At 38.1% G+C, this 25668-nt stretch overlaps 1 protein-coding gene across 2 annotated transcripts in view; it reads right to left on the reverse strand.

Annotated features, from left to right (window-relative positions):
- Window positions 1–25668, reverse strand: part of LOC139979705 (A.superbus venom factor 1-like) — a 78176-nt gene that overhangs the window by 48176 nt on the left and 4332 nt on the right. For both annotated transcript variants that reach the window (XM_071990752.1, XM_071990753.1), the window contains exons 4-9: window positions 21444–21496; window positions 14260–14409; window positions 12429–12471; window positions 2504–2588; window positions 1766–1865; window positions 837–1070 (exon numbers count right to left, since the gene is read on the reverse strand). In XM_071990752.1, coding sequence (XP_071846853.1) covers window positions 837–1070; window positions 1766–1865; window positions 2504–2588; window positions 12429–12471; window positions 14260–14409; window positions 21444–21496 — 665 coding nt within the window. The remainder of the gene's footprint in view (window positions 1–836; window positions 1071–1765; window positions 1866–2503; window positions 2589–12428; window positions 12472–14259; window positions 14410–21443; window positions 21497–25668) is intronic.

Consider the following 25668-nt stretch of genomic DNA (forward strand, 5'->3'; position numbering starts at 1 on the left):
TACAGTCATACGTGAGATTGGTAAACCCTTTCAGCCACTTAAAAAGGGAAGGCCAATTTTATGTCAGTAACTGACACAGAAAAGCCGTTCATCATAGAAATAATTGGGTTTTCACAGTAAAAGGTTTCCAGACCTTGGTTTTTTACCTTTTTGATACCCGCAACAATCCCAAACCAGTTATACCTCGGGGGAACCTATTAACTAAATATGAAATGTACGCCAGTTATCCTTACGAAGTTAAAATGTTTACAAGCACACACACACGCCATCACCATCGCATAGATTCCTTCTGCTTTCGGCAAGGAATCAAACACAGATAAATGTCAAATTGAGTATGCTAATTTTAAGGGATACTTTAAACTCTTACTCCAAGCCCTGCACTATGAAGAGGCCCACAGATATCAAGCAAATGTTATGGAGTATTGTTTCCCCCAATCAAAGATGGAGTCAAGCACAGGAAGTTAGAGATATTTTCCGCTCTGCATTTATCTTCATTAGCTTGAAGCTATGAATTGTAATCTGCTGTTTGTCCAACTTGCTTTATACCTGGTACTGTAACATTAATTTAATCCACACTAAAGCATCCCATACAGTATAGGATCACAACCTTAACTTAATCCTATTGTGTTATCCCATGTAAAGTATTCCTTTTGTTTCTCCTGGAATCAATCAAAACAACTTATCATATTGTTTTTAAAGTGGAGTAAGTATATCAATATTAAATAACATATTTAAGGCTTAAGATATTCCTGAATAAGTGCTAAAAATTTAGAAAGTGCACAAGAGTTAGTTAAATATATTTTCTGAACAACTGTAAAAATTCTCAAAAGAGTTACCTTGATTTCATATGGTAATCCTTTCTTAAACCAGCGGACAGTTCTATCCCACTTAAATTGATAAGGACTTTGAACAAACTTGGTTGAAATATCTGATACATTTCCAGAGCGTCCAGATGCACTTTCCAATACTGAAACCTCCAAGTACAGTCTCCTCCCCTCACTCTCTGCAAACCAGTTCTCTCCTAGATCCTCCATGTTGATGCGAAAATGACCCAAACCAGTTGCCAGCATCTGAAAGTGAATGGTGAAAAATTGTGAAACCTACATCTTTCTATAGGATATTGAGTTATGGAAATAGAGAGAAATTATGGTCAAAATATGGTTAATACTATTCTGTTATACAATATTTCCTATTTGCTAATGCTTTGAAGACTCGCCCCAAACCGCTTGCCGCGCTCTGCAAAAGTTAACTTTCCGTTGCTTGCAAATGACGTTTTCTTGTTGCTACAAAATGCAAACAGTAATGAAACGTGATACCTTATTATCTGTTATCTAGACCTGAGATGTCTACGCTAGCTGCTATGTACACTGTGTTGTCGGGATTGACCGTATGTATTGACTGTACACTAGTGTCTAATTACTGACGGTAGCAAGCTGTGTGTGTATTTTCTGGGATCAATGGTGGTGTTTAACACTTCGGTTACACCTCATTTGAAACTAGGTCAGATTACCGGCAATAGATGTTTCTTTGTGTGCGAGTCTTCACACCCTTTAACTATTTACTACTTAAGTTCTTGGTTACTAGCTCAGTCATTGAGTACACTAATACACCCTCTACTACTGCTGATCTGATTTATCAACTAAAATGATCAGATCAACGACCGCACAGAGTGATGACTAAATGTAAATGAATTTTAGCAAAAATTTTACTTGATACTTATTTAACGATTTTCAGGCAAAAACTTTAAAAAAATTCCCATAAATACCTGGCCAGATTTCTTCAATTTGATGTCTATTTCTCCATCAAAACCTAGAACCCCAACTTTGGCATAAAACACACCACGCACTGGTTTATCAAACACATACCTGAGAGCAGAAGGAATGGTAAAATGTACATCAAAGCATAACATTTTCTTCTGAAAAAAATAAATTGATGTATAGATGGAACTGTGATTAAACCAGGACCTGAATATAAAAATGACGTGAGGGTGTCTGAGGAAAGTTGGTATAAATTTTACTCAACAGTGCAACTTTAAAATACAATCAGGTAGCAGGGAGGAGGATGGGGAATTAAAATGCATATAAGACTAACCTAAAGTGTTTACTTGCCTATTGTACCTATTCTGCATGACTGCCCGAGTCTTTGACAAAGGAGTTACTTTACTTTTCAGTTCTGTACGTATATCAATTGCAAGTTTTAAGCGTGTGTTTCACATCAAACAAATGTTGGAAACGTAGAGATGCTGTGCAAATAAAGTACGAAGTTTGTATTGATATCGCAATTTGACTATTTTAGATCATTTTGCAAGGCAATACCAGGTAAAATTCCTTGCATAGTGTCTGATTGGGGGAACTACAATTGCAGATTGCCCAATATGTTACCTTCTAATCCATCAATTCTGAATGGTTGATGTTGACTTTAGTACTTAATGTCTCAAACAGGCTTTGCAAACTAACAAATAAATTGTTTGGCAAATAATTAGGCAGAACTGAATTTTTGTTACCTAGCACTGACAGTAATATCAACAGCCACCTGACCATCCAGAATGTAACCTGGTGTTGTCAACTTCACTTCAAATGTTGGGAGCACTAAAATGATATAAGACAAGTAACTGTTACAACAATGGTAATATATATATTGACTCAACATAAACAACTGAGAGATATAAATGTGTGCTACATGAATATACTACAAAAAATCCCCTCCCTACTAAATTCACTGCTCTTTAAAAGAAATCAAATGTTCTTATTGTCTACATATCAGTTAGTCACAATATTTGATGTTAAAAATGTTTTTTTTTTTGTTGGGCATAATTAGTAATTCTCCTACGCCCAGTGGTTGGGCTACAGAAAATTAACGATCGAATCAAATCAATAATCACTCACTCAACCTCCACAAAGTGAAGCAGAAAACAAATACATTTAGTGGTTCCGATGCCCAATATCGTGTTATACTTAGCCGCCACATACACACATACATTCACCAACCTGACTGGACAGGTTCCTTTGCCTCCAGCATGGAACCAAAATTTGATTCTGAAACTGGTTCACACATTACATACCTTAAACTAAACTGGTGTCCTGTTAAAGTAATAGACGCACAATTTTTACTGTTAATCAATGTTTTACATACTATATGACGCATGCACTGGGATATGTAGCTATATAATAACAAACTATTAACATGTACATAGAAATCCAGAATTGTGAGATTCTATGACTTTGAAAGACACACAAAACCTGCTTTATACAACTTATGGAAAAAAGTTAAGTGGAATCTGCTGTTCTACATACATCAATTTTCATGAAAATTGCCCATGTCATATTTTACAACTCCATGAATACACATGATAATTTTGATTGATAAAGAAAGTAATTCATGCTGTTTTCAAAAAAAATACATACTTTTAGCAGAAGTTGACATTAACATGGTTTCCATGTTACATGGGTGCTTTTAGCTTGTTCATTTCATTGTATATTTTTAGACTCTTTATGCTCTGGATATGTCCAGAATTGCGACATATTGCATGTTGGCTGTCTATCACTGTCATTTTCAGTCAGATTTTTCTTTTTGGTGGCACTCGTCATCCAACTGACACGTATTTTTTCAGTGCTCTCGTATTTCAACTTTTAATACCTAATTCCTTTTGTGAATTTTACTAACGGAGTGGTTTTTACTTTTGTTCCTGGTGGACATTTACCTCAGTGGAGGCCTAAGCTACAGCCTACCTATTGAACCTCGTGAGTACATTAATGACACAGTGTATAACCATACTCGTACGTACGCGATGGCTAATCGTAAAATTCAGTATAGCTCAGAGGCCTTACATACGATCCGGGATAATTTGGGTTCACCGAGACTGCCGTTACAGTTGATGAGCAATTTGAATGACCTGGCTATTGCTCCCAGGCGAAGGGGTGCCCGAGCAGGAAAACAGAACAATGCACGGCATACGGAGACTTTCAACTTAAGTTATCCGTAGGGATTATCCTCCAATGTAAACGGTCTCCAGGGGAAATTCGCAGAACTAGAACAAACCATTACTTAAATGAGTGAATTAAAATTGTGTTTTATCACTCTTCAGGAGACGAAACTTCAGAATGTTAATAAGATCAATTGTGGATGAGTGTTTGCTGTTGGATACAGTTCTACGCCAACATGTGGACACTGTCGGTAATTTTGTCAGGGTTTGTTTATGGACTTTAGCTCCGCATTTAACACACTTAGCAATTCGAACTTGCTTCGTACTTTAGATGCTCATGTAAACCAGAACATCATATCACTGCTGTATCACATTTTGTTCAACAGAACTCAATATGTATACTGTGATGGTGTCAGCAGTGAAGATATTGTCACTAATACTGGTGTCCCACAAGGGTGTTGTTGATCCATATTGCTGTTTGCCGTTTGTACTGATTCCTTGTCCACACTGAAAATGTTTACATTATAAAATATGCAGATGATACAGCTATTGTTAGCTTGTGTAATGATAAATATCCACAGAGCATTGTCAATTACCACACAGCTATTGGGGAGACTGTAGCATGGTTTGAAACCAATTACCTTTTTATTAACAGCTCCAAAACAAGTAATTAATTGTCGATTTCCGTTCAGTTCAGATGCATGATCCAGTTATAATTAATGATAGTGAGGTTGAGGTTGTGTCAGATTTTAAATATTTAGGACTCATATTTAATCATACTCTCACTTGGGACTCTCATATGCTCAACACTTGCGAAAGTAAGGCAGCGGCTATATTGTATTTATAGGTTGGGAGGATTTGGTCTAGAATATGAGAAACAGCTTTGGCTCTTCCGTTCCATGGTGCTTTCACTCATGGTCTATTGTGCTCCTGTGTGGCTCTATTCCTGTTTCAAGACTCAACTCAATTTGATTAACAGACATTTCAGAAAGTATTATTCTATAGATGATCAGTACATTGAAGAAGTTGTACTTCATTATGTAAGAGGGATTTTGACTGATCCTGACCATCCTCTCCATAAGTATTACACCTAATACACCACTCCACGTAGGTTGTATACCCTACCTCGTGTGCGTACTGAACGCTTTAGACATTCTTTTTTACCGAGGAGTATAAAGCTTTTGAACTGTCATATAACTAGATGATATTTTTATCATATTTTTGTATATATATTTTGCATATTTTTAAGCTGCGGAATCCATTTTATTATATCTTCATTTTATGATTGACATCAATAAATTTTTACTTACTTAATAAATGGATCAATGAAACGCCCCAACATATTGTACCGGACGAAGCTGTACAAATGAACAATTACTACATGTACCGTCATGATCGGGAATTCAGGGCGAACGGAGGCGGACTAATTACGTATATTTCCAAGGAATGGGCTATCGGTATTCCCAAGGTTTGTCTCACTATCTCTGATACGATTCCTTCCTAGTGATATATTGAATATCACTATTGTTAACGTTTATATCAGGCCATCAGCGGATTTCTCTCTGGCCGATGTGAAATTGAAGAGAGCAGTGACAGATATCATGAAGGAGAACCCGCGTTCCAGCATAATTTTATTGGGAGATCTAAATCTTTCCTTGAGACAATGATGGGCTTTTAAAACCTTGTGGACTTTGTTACCTTCCCGCGATCTGGTTCCATAATGGACGCTGTATATATGTCAACTATCATGACTACATGGCAACAAGACGCCATCCCATTGGAACGTCGGACCACTACTCAATTTGTATCATGCCTAAATATACGGAGAAGCACAGATAGACCAAGCAGAGGCCCAGGAGAAGGGAAAGGGACATTGTAGACAATAATTTATGTATTCTTCGTGAGACCATACCCTCTACGGACTGTAATTTCTTCACGGAAACCTGCCCTACACTCAACGAACTGACCGAAGTGGTCTCATGTTATATTCAATTTGTATCGGACATTTGCGTTCCAACTAGAACTATACCAACTGCGGAAATGATGAAGCGATTACCGGCCGACGATTATATTAGACCAAACGAAGAACGAAAAAAGAAGGCAATTGAGGTGGAAACAACGCATAACGAAATAGGTTGCAGCGGACTATAACTAGATACATCTATAGGAAGAGGAGTGAAAACTTCGAGAGGATAGCTACGACTTCCACGTCATTATGGAACTTTCTGAAATCAGTGCGGAATCCGAACAAAAATGATAGCAAGGTCACCATATCGAGGGAGCTTGGATCTGAGCTAGACACCCACTTCGGCCGATTCAACAGTGCGGTTATAAAGAACATTAATCTGAACTTAACGCACCGCTCTGTCAATGACACTCCTGGAGTAGAACGAGATCAGGTTAAAAGACAGTTTGGACTAGTCAAGCGAGGTGTCGCATCATGTATTGATAGCATTCCCTGGTGGGTTTTTAAATGTTGGAGAAATGAAATTGCTGACATTTTCACAGTCATTTTCAATCAAAGTATCAAACAGAGTATTATTCCTTCTGACTGGGAACATGCCAAAAACTACTCCTGTGCCAAAAATTGGCAGCGCTGCTTCAAGTAAATGATTATCGCCGAATTGATATATATATCAAGCATAGGGTTCAATTGTATGCAAACGTTATTACTCTCATAAGTCACACAATCCATTGATGAGCATGGTGAAATTGGTGATCCAAATCAGTTTGCGTACAGAAAAGGTATCTCGTGCACTGATGCAATCCTCACCCTTGTCCATGGCATAGTGTCTGGGCTAAACTGTAAACAGACAACAATATCTAAAGTCCTATTTCTGGACTTTTCAAGGGCAATCAATACAGTCCTGCCCAATCGTCTACTAAATGACCTGTATAACTTCATCGATGAGCCATGGCTCACTCATTGGCTCAGGGAATTCATGCAGGGATGGCCAAGACAAGTTAAACCAGACAAAGGCTATACAACAACTTCTGAAATCAGAGTAGGAGGCCTTCTATTAGCCCTATTGTTTACTATTTATACAGATTGCATTCTCTCTAATTCTAATTGCTCAGTAATTAAATATTCTGATTACACTGCTTTATCGTGCATTATCACCAAAGGCTCCCATCAGCGAAATCAGCATGAGTATCAGGATTTTATCACTAGTGTATAGTTAGCACTTGCGACCAGAAGAACCTACTTTTCAACGAAAAGAAGTGTAAGGAAATGGTATTCGAAAACATCGATGTTAAGCACAAGGGATTAATCAAGAAGAGAGATGAGAAGACAACTATTCACGATACATCCGTTGAACGTACTTCCAGTACAATGTATCTAGGAGTCTGCATCGACAACAAGCTGACGTTTTCAAATCATATTTCGAAGGTATTAGCCAAGGTTTATCACATTGTCGCCACACTCATGTATATTGCTCCTCACTTTCCTGTCCACACACGGGAGAGTGTGTTTGAGGCCTCTATCTTGCCAAATATCATATATGCTGTCCCGGTCTGGTGTCACTTTGACCAAATGAAAGATAAGAAAAGATTATGAAGTTTCCTGAGATACTGTGAGTGAATCTTTGGATTAAATCATAACCCACTTAAATATAAATTTAATGCGGCTGCTAGGAAGGAATTTTAGAGGTTACTAAATAATATTCATAGAAATGAAGGGCACCCACTCCTTTGTGCAATAAACTCTTTGTGCAATAGGACAAACTACAATTTGAGGAATGCTGCAATAACTCCCAAATTCAGGATTGAACCTTATAGGATTTTTTTTATTTTTTTTTATAGGTTGTCCATATTCATACAGCATGGTGCTCTTGAACCATTGTTTTGATTTTTCAGTGTTATGTCTAGCATTTACTCTCTTTTTATTTTTTTATATCTTAATCATAACTTTTATTTATTTTCCTATTTATAAACTTCCAATGATTTATGCTGCTAGTAAAGAATTGAATTGAATTAGTAATGTAATTTCCAAGTAATTATTTTCAAAAATATTTGCAGTGAAATTTTAAACCACATAGCCATATATCTAGCTAATGGAACATGTTGAAACTTGTTTTGAAGCCTAAGGTCAATTCATAGCCCAGAAAGTGATGTTGAAACAGGAAGCTAACAATGACTGAGCAAGGTGAAAGGAAACGATATGATTAAGTATATCAGGTATCTGGATATCCTATACACTAAGCTGAACGCCATTCACCCATTTACAGCTCCCTGCTCAGTTGGAATTGCACTATGGCACACTGGTAATTCCCGTAGGAAAGTTTAAACAAGGACTGGCACTGATGTCAAAATAGCCTTGGGAAAGTAGCGTCTTCGAAAGTAGTATTAAGTAATGTTTATTTTGTGCTAGACCTTTGTCCATGATAAAACTTCAGGTCTTGGCATGTCTAGCAGGTTTTGAACTTTGTCCTTAAACCAAAATAAAAGCTTTTTATACTCAATGTGTGGCATCATAACACTGGATTTGAATCTATCCCAGCTTCCCTCTTAAAGCAGCATTTTGCACCCTTTTCTATGTTTTTTTTTCAACCTCACTGATTCTACGATGACATAACGACATACATAACTAGCTTATCTATTCAAATCTTACTTCAAATGGTGGCATACAAGTCGAAAAATTTACAACTTTCAACTTTTTTTCCGAAGATATTTTCCGATGGGAACCAAATAAACCTCCCCCATAATATGAATATTTAATAGCTACGAAAGTCATTGACCCATACGTAATACAACATCATTTGTGTAGATTGTCTATGGCAGTTGTACCAGGGAGCTGCTAGAGTACCAGCTCGCTGGTTGTAACAAGTTACCAACTCGACATTTTGAATCTATTTTCAGCAACGGCTCATTATAATCCTGCATCTCTGATTGGTTGAATTCAAACTAGTGGGTTGGGGAACTGTATGCTTTAAATATTAAATGTGGCATTTGTCGGAGGATACTTTTCTCATTATCTACAAATGTACTTAATTACTCGCCAATTTTCGCTTTTTGCAGGGAAAGATCTTGGCTTATATCTTAGTTTGCTGTTTTGTGATTGATATATGTAAAAAACGTGATGGACTTGTCGAAAATTCGAAAACGGCGACAAAACACAAAATGCTGCTTTAAGATATTGATATGGTTTTCAGAATGTGATATCTGCTAAGCTCAAATGACTTTGCAATTCACTTAAGACAACAAAATTTTTGCACATCCATTACACATTTGGGATCCATCTCTTTCAATTTTTGTGATATTCTGTTAACGAGTTATTCAGATACAGTCCATTATAAAATTCCAATGACCCAGTATTATTGCTAGGATTTTACAACTTACCCTCCCAGGGACACAACATCTTAACTATACCACCAGCGATATTGTAGCTCGATTGACTTTTGCAAAGTGACCTGTGCCATTGGGTACACGTTGTCAGTCCGACACGTTTTCAATCCGAAATAAAATACACGTTTTTAGTCCGAAACAAACGAGTTTTCAGTACGACACGTTTTCAGTCCGAAAATAAAATACACGTTTTCAGTCCGAAAATAAAATACACGTTCTCAGTCCGAAAATAAAATACACGTTCCCAGTCGGAGCTAAAATATAAACTGTTCATTTATATATAGGCCTTTATATGTATATATATATATATATATATATATATATATATATATATATATATATATACTTTACGGTGGCGGACCGTAAAGTCTGTTCAAAGTATCTCTTTCGAGATCCGGCTTTAGGAATCACAAATGATTTTCGAGTTGGTTAGCATCATGTTTGATCTCTAGAGTAAGGCAAAATATGTCACCAAAAACAGAACTAGTATTGTTCGATACAGGTGACAAACGCCTACAGTGGAATTACGATCTTCCTTACCGGTTTCGAACCTCTGGACATACAATCAGCGTCCATAGCCTAGTGGTTAGGGTGTCCGCGTACAGAGCGGGAGGCCCGTGGTTCGAATCCCGGTGGAGGCTGAAAGTTTTTTCACTGTTCTTGATTTTCCAACTCATTACGATTTTCATTTATATATATTCATTTGCCTTTGTCGTTTACCTCCATTGCATTAACATATATATATATATATATATATATATATATATATATATATATATATATAGTTGGTTGGTTGGCGTCATTCTTGGCGCAGAGTGCTCTTTGTCCAGTAGACAGAGCGGAATATGTGTTGAGACTAGTGGAACACTAGTAGTTGTAACTCGGAGTTTCACGCGTTTAAGCGATCGTCAGACAACTATATATATATATATATATATATATATAGAAACATATATATATATATATATATAGAAATATATATATATAGAAACATATATATATAGAAACATATATATATATATATTTTTATGACTCATATTTGGCAAATAAGGAGTAAACTTTTAGAAAATATATTGGAATCTTCGATCCCCCTGGGACCTTCGTCAACATACTTGTCAGTCGAATGAAAACTACAAAATGTAACACAATGAAAGTATGACGCTAGGTAAGTGTAAATTGCATTGATGGAATTAGAACCAAATAAACCATGACTATACAGGAAACGGATTCATGAGCAAAGAACGGATTATATATGTTTTTAGAACTGATAGTTGTTAAAGGGGTCCCAAGTCTTTGTTGAGGCCGGTGATGTCAGACTTAAAACGAAAGATTCAATCGATTTCTTTACTATCAGTTCGGGCTGTGACCGTTTATTGGTGATATTATGGCATTAAAAATACTTTCATTTCCTAACTGAAAACGTGTATCTCATTTTCGGACTGAAAACGTGTATTTCATTTTCGGACTGAAAACTTGTCGAACTGAAAACTTGTCGGACTGAGGGGTGTACCCCGTGCCATCCTATCATTGTTCATACAACGTCAAAGAAACTCCCATGTTGTCTGTGTGTGAGACTATCATTAAAGAATATTCCAGTGGCAGACAATGTTAAACTTGTATTAAAGAAAAAATGACAGTGGTACTTAAAACCCCACCCAAGTATCATGTCCCTAACTCAAGTTTGATTGAATGTACTGTTTTAACTGGCTAAACGTTCCCTTATTCCTGGTTGTGAATCAAAAGTGGTCTGTGATGTAATTGGAATAGACAATTCTTCAAAAATGTTACTTCCTTATCATAAACTCTTTTTTGTTTTGTCCTGGAAATGTGACACCTTCAGAATGTTGGCTTTGTCAATGGCGTCTGTATTTAGAATCTCAGGAAAATTCAACTCTATTGGACAAACATTATTCTCCTCTGTGGATAAATGATTGAATATTTGAAAGAAAATGAAATTGTCAGCTGAATTACCCATCGATGCTATCATTTACTCTGCTGTTACGAGATATCTGCTACATAAAACACGATGAGAATGTCCTTTTGAGCTAAAGAGGCAGAGTAGTTTCAGAAAGTTGCAAAGCAATTAGCTTCAACCACTAAGGATACCCATAAATGGAAGAGTGTTTCAGAAGAATCACAGCACAAGTTCAAGTGAAAACCTTCTATGAAAGGACACAAAATATAATGGGCAGAACGTTCTGCATTTAATCGTTTACTATTTTGTTTTACGAGGAGAGGGTGTTAAATAGAACCTACCATATTTTTCTTTAAAGTTAACCCACTGTTCACACCTTTTGGTAAATTGCCATATGAGTCCAATGGGCACTAGGGTTCCTTGCTTAAAGGAAAATATATGTGTTGTTTATGTCATCACCCAATATTGTCATTATACCAACTTCAGTGGATATAATATGATAGTCTCTTATAAATATAGTATCAACTCACACATGGTCAGGAATCATATCGGTCACTCCAATAGTGAAGTAAATGTTAACACAAGAGCCGGCCATATGGCACTATCCAAAATTGGGCTCATAAAGATTCGGGCACAAAAGTCCAAGCAAAATTTGGATCCCGAAAAGGGCCCTATATGATTTTGGTAAAAGACCTAAAAAATTTAGGCCCAAATATACCAGCTATTAACCAACAACAGTATTCCAAGTTGGATACAATAGTTTCTACACAAATTTAAGGGACTCAATGAAATCAGTTAAAAATGCAGTATTTTATCCTTGCATTTTCTCTATAGGCACTATTTTACTTGACATTGATTTCCAATATTCACAGACGTATGCATAGTCTGTTACATGTTGACAGACATTATATTAGGGAGTTGTATACTATAGCTAAGTATTGCATCTGTGTTGCTGTAGAGGTATTTTAAAGTGCATGTATTAATAGAGGTCTGCAGGGCGCAAGTTTTTCTTAGTGGACGCAAACATTTTTAAGACGATGCATCACGCGGATGCAACTTTAAAAACCGAGTAACAATACTATATTACTGAATGAATTGTTCTATCATATACCCAAATACAAACACTTCTCATGTTCAAGGATGTACAGAAGGTTATTGTATGACATATGTTCTCGGTTTTAGAGAGGTCTAAGTAGTAAACAATATACTTCCTAGTATTGCATGACATATAACAAATATACTCACCATATTCTTTAACCTCAAACTGAACTGATCGATTAGACTTCAGCTATGAAAAAATGAAGTGTGATCGCATCAAAATGTGTCACTTAAAACCTCACTCTAGTATGAAGACAATATAAGCATCAAATGCTTCCAACCTAAGGCTAATTCAGAGAGTATGATGAACCAGAAAACGAAACGTTTGGTGGTTCCGATGCCTGAAAAAATTCACAGTGTGGTATGCCATACGTGTTGATATTCATGAACTTGTGCACACCAAACTGAAGAGGTTTATCTATTGACTAATGCGGCAACATATAAAGGGAGTTCCCAATAATAAGATACACGTGATCTTGGTGTCTTGCGTGACTGTGTACTCGATATGCAAACAAATATTCAGAACACTTGTCGTTCAGCTGTGTATGGTATTTACAGTATTGGTAAACTCAAGAGGTGTCTAGATCAAGGCTCAACTAAACGACTGGTTCACGCGTTTGTTTCCTCCTATCTGGATTACTGCAAAAGTTTGTTTGTGAAATTGGCAGTTTCTCATATAAAGCTCCCCTTCAGAGAATTCTGAACACTACTGCGCGGCTAGTCTCACTCACTAAAAAGTTTGATCTCATCGCTCATGTACTCCGTTCATTGCATTGGCTTCCCGTCTCTCAGCGCATCCAGTTAAGATCCTACTTCACATCTACAAACGGACTTGCCCCTCCATATATCACTGACCTTCTTACTCCTTTACGTCGGTCAACAACAGTTACGCTTTGCTCTTCCAATCATGCGCATTTGCAATTAACTCCTGGTCCACGCGTACCCGCACTCGTTGTGGCAATCGTGCTTTTTCTGTCGCTGCGCCTTCTCTTTGAAACGAACTCCCATTTCACGTTCGTGACTCTCCCTCCCTTTGTATTTTAAGAGACAACTTAAAACATTTCTGTTTGACTTCTAGTTTCCTTTTCTCCTTGGTTTTTTTTTTTTTGTCTCTTTCCTACTTTGTAAAGTGCTTGTAATTTATTATTGTTATTATTAAGAATAAGTAATCATGTTGACAATGTCTATTCAGTGACATAGTATAACATAGGATATACTGGCATCCCTTTGCAAACACTTTTCTTTTTCCAAGCAACTTGCCTATTGTTACAAGATATTTAGTTGGCAGAGGTTTACACTATATGTTGTGTTGTAACCAAAATTACTCTCTTCCGGATAGATGGTCAGTTAAGCATTTACACAGATTGCAAAACATCAACATTACCGCTTTGTATTCTTTCTGACATCTTGAAGCAGAGCCCAACGGGCACAATGGTTCCATCCTTAGTGGAATAATATTAAAGTATTGTATACATTTCGTCACCCAACATCTAATATTTATGCCCATATGTACCAGCTATTAACCAACAACTGTATTCCAAGTTTTGTTACAATCAAATTTTAAGGTAACTGGAGTCATTGCTCCCAAAAATATTAATTTATATAAATATTATTATAAAAAACTAAACCATAAAATGTGTGGGGCCAAATGGTCCCAATCATATTGCACCCCACAAATTCAAGGTAGCATACAATATATGCCCAACCATCGCAAAATGCCCCCGAGATTTTTTTGCGGCCAGATTGTCCCAAAATAAAAGGCCTTCATGTACTAGCTATTAAACCAGCAGCTGTATATCAAGTTTGGATACAATCCCAAAATCATAGAGCACATCTTCTCTCTATAATACACCATCATAACAAGTACGACATATATCCACCACTCCATTGTTGAGTAATCGCGGGACACAAGCAAGTGTCACAGACGCGTACACACTCACACACGCAAACACATGCCAACCTGACTTCCAGTACCTACCCCTTTTCCATAGTGTGCCACTGCACTCCAACTGCCAAATAATGGCACATGTGGGAAGGAGAAGACACGGGTTTTGAAACCATTCCCTTCATGAATGTCTGTAGATCTGTTCACAATCACACCCTGAGGTGATAGAACATCTAATTGTACCTGAAATGCAATGAATAAACACATTATTGAGTTACAATTCAGATTATTGGCAGGGCACTTCCCAAAAGTGTCGTCAAAGAACTGCAAACAAATTAAATCTAGATGACCAAACACATCTTGTAATATTCCATTGACATGCATATTGTGGTCCCATTTTTGTAAATATACAAGCTGTTTAAAAGTGGTTAGTTTCATTTACTGGTTGGGGAGGGATTGACAAGGATTGCTTCTGTATTATAGATTCTATTTTATGCTCTACCTGAATTTTATTCCAAATTACATAACCTGTATGTATGCTTAGAAAATGTCACGCAATTTAAATGTGTTGGTTCCCCTATCTGTAGTTTGTGTACAAGCAATGTTACCAATAGCTCCCGTATCTGCAGTTTGTTTACTAGCATTGCTACCAATGGCTCCCATATCTATACTTGTGTACTAGCATTTTTTACCAATGGCTCCCCTAGCTGTAGTTTGTGTGATAACATTGTTACCGATGGCTCCTCTATCTCAAGTGTGTACTAGCATTGTCACCAATGGCTCCCCTATGTGTAGTTCCGTACCAGCATTGTAACCTATGGCTCTCCTATCTGTAGTTGTGTATTAGTATAATTACCAATGGCTCCACTATCTGTAGTCGTGTACTAACATTGTTACCATTGGCTCTCCTATCTGTAGTTGTGTGCAAACATCGTTACCAATGACTCCCACATCTGTAGTTTGTGTACAAGCATTGCTACCAATGGCTCCCATATCTACACTTGTGTACTAGCATTTTTTTACTAATGGCTCCCCTATCTGTAGTTTGTGTACTAGCATTGTTACCAATGGCTCCCCTATTTGTAGTTGGTGTACTAGCATTGTTACCAATGGCTCCCCTATCTGTAGTTTGTGTACTAGCATTGTTACCAATGGCTCCCCTATTTGTAGTTGTGTACTAGCATTGTTACCAATTGCTCCCCTATCTGTAGATCCGTACCAGCATTGTTACCTATGGCTCTCCTATATGTAGTTGTGTATTTGCATTGATACCAATGGCTCCCCTATTTGTAGTTGTGTACTAGCATTGTTACCAATGGCTCCCCATATCTGTAGTTGTGTACTAGCATTGTTACGAATGACTCCCATATCTGTAGTTTGTGTACAAGCATTGTTACCAATGGCTCCCCTATCCTTAGTTGTGTACTAGCATTGTTACCAATGGCTCCCCTTTCTGTAGTTTGTGTACTAGCATTGTTTCCAATGGCTCCCCTATCTGTAGTTTGTGTGCTAGCACTGTTACCAATGGCTCCTCTATCTGAAGTGTGTACTTGCATTGTTACCAATTGCTCCCCTATCTGTAGTTCCGTACCAGCATTGTTACCAATGGCTCCCATATCTGTAGTTGTGTACTAGCATTGTTACGAATGACTCCCATATCTGTAGTTTGTGTACAAGCATTGTTACCAATGGCTCCCCTATCCTTAGTTGTGTACTAGCATTGTTACCAACGGCTCCCCTTTCTGTAGTTTGTGTACTAGCATTGTTTCCAGTGGCTCCCCTTTCTGTAGTTTGTGTGCTAGCATTGTTACCAATGGCTCCTCTATGTGAAGTGTGTACTTGCAATGTTACCAATTGCTCCCCTATCTGTAGTTCCGTACCAGCATTGTTACCTATGGCTCTGCTATCTGTAGTTGTGTATTTGCATTGATACCAATGACTCCCCTATTTGTAGTTGTGTACTAGCATTGTTACCAATGGCTCCCCTATCTGTAGTTGTGTACTAGCATTGTTACGAATGACTCCCATATCTGTAGTTTGTGTACAAGCATTGTTACCAATGGCTCCCCTGTCCTTAGTTGTGTACTAGCATTGTTACCAATGGCTCCCCTTTCTGTAGTTTGTGTATTAGCATTGTTACCAATGGCTCCCCTATATGTAGTTGTGTGCTAGCATTGTTATGAATGACTCCCATATCTGTAGTTTGTGTACAAGCATTGTTACCAATGGATCCCCTATCCTTAGTTGTGTACTAGCATTGTTACCAATTGCTCCCCTATCTGTAGTTCCGTACCAGCATTGTTACCAATGGCTCTCCTATCTGTAGTTGTGTATTTGCATTGATACCAATGGCTCCCCTATGTGTAGTTCCGTACCAGCATTGTTACCAATGGCTCCCCTATATGTAGTTGTGTATTAGTATAATTACCAATGGCTCCCCTATCCTTAGTTGTGTACTAGCATTGTTACCAATGGCTCCCCTTTCTGTAGTTTGTGTATTAGCATTGTTACCAATGGCTCCCCTATATGTAGTTGTGTACTAGCATTGTTACCAATGGCTCCCCTTTCTGTAGTTTGTGTACAAGCATTGTTACCAATGGATCCCCTATCCTTAGTTGTGTACTAGCATTGTTACCTATGGCTCCCCTTTCTGTAGTTTGTGTGCTAGCATTGTTACCAATGGTTCCTCTATCTGAAGTGTGTACTTGCATTGTTACCAATTGCTCCCCTATCTGTAGTTCCGTACCAGCATTGTTACCTATGGCTCTCCTATCTGTAGTTGTGTATTTGCATTGATACCAATGGCTCCCCTATTTGTAGTTGTGTACTAGCATTGTTACCAATGGCTCCCCTATCTGTAGTTGTGTACTAGCATTGTTACGAATGACTCCCATATCTGTAGTTTGTGTACAAGCATTGTTACCAATGGCTCCCCTATCCTTAGTTGTGTACTAGCATTGTTACCAATGGCTCCCCTTTCTGTAGTTTGTGTACTAGCATTGTTTCCAATGGCTCCCCTATCTGTAGTTTGTGTGCTAGCATTGTTACCTATGGCTCCTCTATCTGAAGTGTGTACTTGCATTGTTACCAATTGCTCCCCTATCCTTAGTTGTGTACTAGCATTGTTACCAATGGCTCCCCTTTCTGTAGTTTGTGTACTAGCATTGTTTCCAATGGCTCCCCTATCTGTAGTTTGTGTGCTAGCATTGTTACCAATGGCTCCTCTATCTGAAGTGTGTACTTGCAATGTTACCAATTGCTCCCCTATCTGTAGTTCCGTACCAGCATTGTTACCTATGGCTCTGCTATCTGTAGTTGTGTATTTGCATTGGTACCAATGACTCCCCTAATTGTAGTTGTGTACTAGCATTGTTACCAATGGCTCCCCTATCTGTAGTTGTGTACTAGCATTGTTACGAATGACTCCCATATCTGTAGTTTGTGTACAAGCATTGTTACCAATGGCTCCCCTATCCTTAGTTGTGTACTAGCATTGTTACCAATGGCTCCCCTTTCTGTAGTTTGTGTATTAGCATTGTTACCAATGGCTCCCCTATATGTAGTTTGTGTACTAGCATTGTTATGAATGACTCCCATATCTGTAGTTTGTGTACAAGCATTGTTACCAATGGATCCCCTATCCTTAGTTGTGTACTAGCATTGTTACCAATGGCTCCCCTTTCTGTAGTTTGTGTACTAGCATTGTTTCCAATGGCTCCCCTATCTGTAGTTTGTGTGCTAGCATTGTTACCAATGGCTCCTCTATCTGAAGTGTGGACTTGCATTGTTACCAACTGCTCCCCTATCTGTAGTTCCGTACCAGCATTGTTACCTATGGCTCCCCTTTCTGTAGTTTGTGTATTAGCATTGTTACCAATGGCTCCCCTATCTGTAGTTGTGTACTAGCATTGTTACCTATGGCTCCCCTTTCTGTAGTTTGTGTGCTAGCATTGTTACCAATGGCTCCTCTGTGTGAAGTGTGTACTTGCAATGTTACCAATTGCTCCCCTATCTGTAGTTCCGTACCAGCATTGTTACCTATGGCTCTGCTATCTGTAGTTGTGTATTTGCATTGATACCAATGACTCCCCTATTTGTAGTTGTGTACTAGCATTGTTACCAATGGCTCCCCTATCTGTAGTTTGTGTATTAGCATTGTTACCAATGGCTCCCCTATATGTAGTTGTGTGCTAGCATTGTTATGAATGACTCCCATATCTGTAGTTTGTGTACAAGCATTGTTACCAATGGATCCCCTATCCTTAGTTGTGTACTAGCATTGTTACCAATGGCTCCCCTTTCTGTAGTTTGTGTATTAGCATTGTTACCAATGGCTCCCCTATATGTAGTTGTGTGCTAGCATTGTTATGAATGACTCCCATATCTGTAGTTTGTGTACAAGCATTGTTACCAATGGATCCCCTATCCTTAGTTGTGTACTAGCATTGTTACCAATGGCTCCCCTTTCTGTAGTTTGTGTACTAGCATTGTTTCCAATGGCTCCCCTATCTGTAGTTTGTGTGCTAGCATTGTTACCAATGGCTCCTCTATCTGAAGTGTGGACTTGCATTGTTACCAACTGCTCCCCTATCTGTAGTTCCGTACCAGCATTGTTACCTATGGCTCCCATATCTGTAGTTTGTGTACAATCATTGTTACCAATGGATTCCCTATCCTTAGTTGTGTACTAGCATTGTTACCAATGGCTCCCCTTTCTGCAGTTTGTGTATTAGCATTGTTACCAATGGCTCCCCTTTCTGTAGTTTGTGTACTAGCATTGTTACCAATGGCTCCCCTATCTGTAGTTGTGTACTAGCATTGTTACCAATGGCTCCCCTATCTGTAGTTTGTGTACTAGCATTGTTACCAATGGCTCCCCTTTCTGTAGTTTGTGTACTAGCATTGTTTCCAATGGCTCCCCTTTCTGTAGTTTGTGTACTAGCATTGTTTCCAATGGCTCCCCTATCTGTAGTTTGTGTACTTGCATTGTTACCAATGGCTCCCCCAATCTGTAGTTCTTTACTAGCATTGTTACCAATGGCTCCCATATCAATACTGGTGTACTAGCATTGTTACTAATGGCTCCCCTATCTGTAGTTTGTGCACTGGCATTGTTACCAATGGCTCCCTCATGGGTAGTTTGTGTACTAGCATTGTTACCAATGGCTCCCTCATCTGTAGTTTGTGTTCTAGCATTGTTACCAATGGCTCCCCTATCTGTAGTTGTGTTCTAGCATTGTTACCAATGACTCTCCAATCTGTAGTTTTGTAATAGCATTGTTCCCAATGGCTCTCCTATCTCTAGTTTGTGTACTAGCATTGTTACCAATGGCTCCCCTACATTATCTGTAGTTGTGTACGAGCATTATTACCAATGGCTCCCCTATTTATAGTTGTGTACTAGCATTGTCACCAATGGCTCCCATATATGTAGTTGTGTACTAGCATTGTTACCAATGGCGCCCTATCTGTTGTTGTCAGGGAGCCTGGTACAGGGCCCAAAGCTGTTGCCCATTTAGGCAGTTGGTACAGTTGTACACAGTTAATTCATCCGTGAGGGCAGGCGCCCCATAAGCTGCAGCCAACTTAGGCAGTGTCTGTTTACATTTTTAGTGATAAGTGTCAGATAGAGAAATTAAACTTACATTTCTCTGGAAATCTAGTTGTGTTCCACAGAGAAGCTCCCAGAAAATCAAGAGTTTCCAATATTCCTTGTTCTCTCTTAGCAAGTTCATAGCACAAAATACATGCGAGAGAATTAAATTTCAATGGAAAATGTATATTTCAAAGCCCTGTGAGGGATCCAGGGGAGTGAAGTCCCCAGAACTAGTAAGATTTTGAGATATTTTTTTGTTCTGTCATAGGGACTCTAAAGTACAAAACACACATTTCAGAGGAGGAAATGAAATTTATGTGGAAGGTGAAGCTGCATTGTTTTCAGATAGTTCTCTTGCAGATATTTTAACTTAAGCACATAGAATCATTCCGGAGAGGAACTCAATTACATCGGGGCTGCCCTCGGTGAAAACAGACACCCCCTTCCTCTGGCTGGCACTACAATAGTTCTTTATTTTGTTTGTTTCCAATGTTAAAGATTACTTGCTTGTCTACTGTACTTGGACTACTTCGTTCCATATAAATGTCTGCATTTTATTATTATTGTTTTGCTAACAGTACCTGCAGGAGCTGTAACCCTATTACCCAATTCTTGGTAATTTAGATGCAAGGGAGTGAAGAGTGCTGCTGGGTTTTTTAACCGACTGAGGGTGAGGAGGCAATATGATTGGGGGCAAAGCATTACAAATGGATAGAATTCACCTCCATTTTGAGGCAACCACTCGTCAGGTCGGGTCATTATAACTCTAGTGTTGTGTTCCTGTTGAGGAACTTTAAAGTGCATGTTTTCATAGAAGGCTGAAGGAACGCAGGTTTTTTTGAGCGGATGCAATCATTTTGAGATGTTGTGGGGACCAACTGTGTACTACATGTGCATTTGCGCACAAGTTTGATATCTGCTACCTCTTGAAGATTAAAACATTTAATACACTTTATCCATCAACTTAAAGAGGAAATGGTTTTGATGACATTTGGAAAATTAAAGCATTTTCTCTATCTGCCTAAATTTACATTTTAATATGAATTTCCCTTAACTTGTGAACAGTATGACAGTATTCAAATATATGCTTGTATGCCTCCCCTTTTGTTTAAATATGGAGCAAACATGGGCTAGCAGTTCCACAAAGTCTATTTTTTTATTGTGGAGTTTCGCTAGCACTTACTTTACCATCGAACTGACAACTTGACTAATTACTGTAAATCCCAACATTCAAAACACTGTAGAGATGTACCTGTACAAGGAGTATGTAAACTGTGTAAACAAATTTTAGTAGTAACCATTGTTCATTAAGGTACAACCATTATGATACAAAGGGAGACAATTTTATAAGCTTCTTCCCAGGCAACTTGCAACAGCCTGTCAATCACAATAAGACATCAATATGTAGCAAGTATAAAGAGCATTTATAGGGACCGATCTTCCCACTCATGATCACGTTTTAAAGTTAACTTTCAAGACACTTTAGAAAGCTCACAAATGAACTATCCTATCATACAACGACTAACACAAATAAAACTGGTACCAAGGTTTTGAGCCAAACAAAATGAATATTTTCATGGTTTGATTACCGTTTCTGGCAACGCCGTAATACCCTTTTAAGCTTGAAGTTATTAAAGTGATAACATGTTTGGGAAGGGAATGGTACAAACGAAGGACTCACTGGTTCACTTGAAGGCCGTTGGTACTGATCCAAAACAAGTAGACGTATGTTTACTGAAAATAAAATGTAACCAGAAAGCCAGTTGGCTTAGTGATTCCTTGTCATATATGTTGTACTGTATGAGAACATTAAACAGTAATATTACAAACAAGATTCTTATGTTACATGTTGACCATAACTGATCAGCAAGACTCATTCACAAATGCGGATTCAAACTTGACTTTGCAAATATAATTCATGATGCCTTTTTTTAGTTATCGGGTGCATGCTGAAAAATTGTAAAACTTTCACCTCAATCAACCATAACTACTCTTTGAACTTCACAGAAAAGAATAGGGATCTTGTACTAAAAAGTGTGGATCATATGTATCAAACGTGACATTCATCCAACCCTGACGATAAAAGCCCTTTCACACTAGGCACGGCTTGATGCGATGCGAAACAATAAACCAGAATGCAAAATTGTATAATTGTTTCGATGATGTAACGAGCAGTTTTCTTCAAAAATCTGACGTAATGTATAGTGAGGGTGGACATGTTTCCAGGGTGTCACAATGTGACGTCTAATGACTCCAAATGACCTTTTTCCTCCACCATAATCCATAGGCTTCTTTAACTCAATGTGGTACTTTTACACACTTCATTAAAGCCAAGCTTCCAGTATTGAGATATCGTGATTACACGGTTTGCACAATTTGAAACCCTATTGACCCCAAATGACCTCCACCAAAAAAAAAGACTTGTTTTACTCAATGTGGTACTTTAAAACATTAAATATGAAGTCTGCCCATGCTTCCCATCTTGGGATATCTTGTTTACAAGGTTTTCACAATTTGACCCCTGATGACCCAAAATGACATTTGAACTCCACGATTAACAATATGCTTCTTGTACTAAATGCGATACTTCTATACACTACCTATGAAGTTGGTCTGATTTTCCCTTCTTGAGATTTCGTGTTTACAAGGTTTTCACAATTTGACTCCTGGTTACCCCAAATGACCTTTGACCTCCAACAGAACAATTGACTTCTTGATCTTAATTTTGTACTTTTATACATCAAATATGAAATTGGTGTGAATTCCCCTTCTTGAGATATCGTGTTTATAAGGTTTTCATAATTTGACCACTGGTGACCCCAACTAACCTTTGACCTCCAACAAAAAAATAGGCTTCTTGTACTTAATTCTTTACTTTTATACATCAAATATGAAATTGGTGTGGCTTCCCCTGCTTGAGATGTAGAAAATATTTTGAAAAGCTAGTATTTTGGTATAAATCACAAAGAGTGAAACTGCATAATAGTCATTTGAGTGTGGTTAAAGCAATGCTACATATCAACTTTCCATTAGCTTACCTGGATGGCTGCATGTGCTATTAAAGAACTGTAGAGCCACATCACATAACTTTACTGAATTGGCACAACTATCTTCAACAATAGAAATCATACCACTGGAGAATTGGTAGATTTATTGTAGATCTTTAACTTAAGAGTTTTAATGTTTGAAAGGTTTTCAGATTTTGACACCTGTTGACCTACCTCTTTTGACCTCTACCAGTTTCAATCATGGGGTATATATCTACCAAGTATAAAGCTGTTTTTATTATTTCCTATTAAGCCCCACCACTAACGTGTTGTTGCAAAGAGCATATACTTACTATGTAGTTACATCGCCATACCAAGTATGAACTTAATCAGACATACTGTTGAAGATGTATTGACATTTTAAGAATTTTATGTAAGGCACCGCCCACTTATTTGCATGTGATGGGAACCACAAACAAAAAGGGCACATTTACACATCATGAAACATTTACCTACAAAGCATGACATTGACTCATCTAGTATTATTGAGATGCTGTGTCTACAAGTTGGCCGTCACATACACACGCGCACACATACAAATACACACACCAGCACACTTACAAAGGTTACTGAGCCTTCGGCATCGTAACCAGATAGGAAAAATCTCTGCCAATACCACCGACTGGTAGAAATATTTGTTTGGATGGAGGGCGGAGTTTGTCAGTTACCGCTGAGTTCTGACATCCATCATATAGGTAATATCGACCTGTGTAAACGCAAGTCTTCAGCAAGTGCATGTGTGTATATACATGTATTGGTTTGGCATTTTGATTTCCAACTCAAACATAAGTTTACTCATCACTTTATTTCCTCCAGGTATTTTGCTGCCCTACATCCCATATCTATTGGGTTGATCATGAACAAACAACTTGAAACAAGAGTACATTTTCTTCAAAGCAAGACATACCAGTAGTTGTTTGTAGCCTACACGTGATCATAGGGTATTCACTTTTTACCCTGCTAATCATGTGATCTTACAGAAGGCAGTGATTGGTCACAAGAAAAAAAGTTCCCCGGCAACAAGCGATAAAAGTTGAGGTTTTAACTCAACTTAAAATTAATATGTCGCGTCACGCCTCGTCACGCCTAGTGTGATAGGGTCTAAGTTTATTTCAACCTTTTGTTGTCGCATCACTGCGCACCTAGTTTAAATGGGCTTAAAGGTTATCAAGTCCACGATGTTTTCAGATGGAACTGCGTTCACCTCAAATGGTCGTTGACATATGCCAGTTTCAACAGGGTTTTTTCACTCACCAAGGGGACCTACATGCCACATACGATCTGCAACCAAGCGCTTTGTTATAACATGGTGTTCCCTTTGCTTGTGTTACTGCTTTTGTGGAGTTGTGACTTTCTGAAAGCCTACTTTATGGCAGAAAGACTTAGACATACCCAAAGCTTGAATTAATGTTGTATCCATCGACTGGAAATGAGCAAACTGCAAAAGCGATTATTTGCAACAACAAAATGAAAAAATACCCGAGATAAGAACTGGGTATCGTACGGCACAGTATATTCATACCAAAGAATCTTGCAAATTATGACCAGACGCTGTAGTGTTCATCCCGAACATTTGTTATACATATGTATTAGCCTGAGGTGAGGTAAAAAAAAAAGAGGTAAACCTACGCTCCCATCAGATTTGAATGGTGGATTCAAAAACTCCAGGACTATATATTTAAGCAGTGTATGCTCTAGGAAAATCAAACCCCGCTGTCTTCATGTCACAACAGCCATTTTTGTCTACAAAGCAATCCTCGAGAGAGGAAAAGATGGCAGAAGAACACATCAACGTGATTTTGAATCATTCACTGTCAAAGACCATTCTAGTTGGGGACATTATCAAAGCAGCTGAATGTGACAAGGTACTACAGGATTGTATGTCTGCTCTATCTTCAAATAATTGGCATATTGCATTGAAAAATGTGGAAGTAGAGACTCTATGCTCGTCAGAGAAGAAGGTGTGTGAACAAGCGTAATACCCCTAATAAGAGCAATCCTTATAAAGTAACTAGAGTCAAAGGGACCATGGTTACGGCATCGTGTGAAAGTCATTACATTACGCGTAACTGCTCCCTGTTCACACTCCTCAAAAAAGAACCATGCCTGTAAAAATCAGCCAAGTGACTCTGATACAAATGACGACATGTACCACATCCCTGCTGGTTCTCCACCGTGCGCCACACAGCCGTAGAACAGACCTAGTATGCACCCGCGTCGCAATCGCCAACCGCCGGCATACTTGAAAGATTATATCTAATCACCAACGTGACGTACTCTTTAGGTATCTTTGTTTACTTATTGTTCAAATTGTACTATGTACAATGGTCTTATAAAAAGTGGTTATTTACAGTGAACTCTAGGCATTACCATTCAAAGAAAACAACAAATGCCGCACAGTTAATTATCGCATAATGTGAAATCAATGTAAAACTTATTGTTTACATAGCCTATATATATTTTACGTAGTAGTTTAGCATAATTTTGTCAATTGTTATTGTTTCGCGTTCACAGTACACTCCGCACAATGACGTCATATGGTGACCTTACTAAATGTTCATGAGCTTTTGGGTATCAAATTTCTGGTTAGTGAGAATCTGCAAAATTTGGCATCAAATTTTTCTAAATTACTGTCTCTAATTTCGACTAAATGCCTATTCCATATTACAACACTTTATACTGAATAGCTAAATGCCTATTGTCTAGTACAGTACTAAAGGCTACAGCTAATATGCCTTTTACCTCTTTAGTGCGTTATTATAGTTTATAGCTTACATGCCATGATGTTGTCTAGTACATAGGCTATAGCTAACATGCTAGCATGTATGCAGTAGAACACAGGTGAACTTTGCACAGTAG

The sequence above is a fragment of the Apostichopus japonicus genome, chromosome 14 (genome assembly GCF_037975245.1).
Source record: "Apostichopus japonicus isolate 1M-3 chromosome 14, ASM3797524v1, whole genome shotgun sequence".
NCBI classification, from domain to species: Eukaryota; Metazoa; Echinodermata; class Holothuroidea; order Aspidochirotida; family Stichopodidae; genus Apostichopus; species Apostichopus japonicus.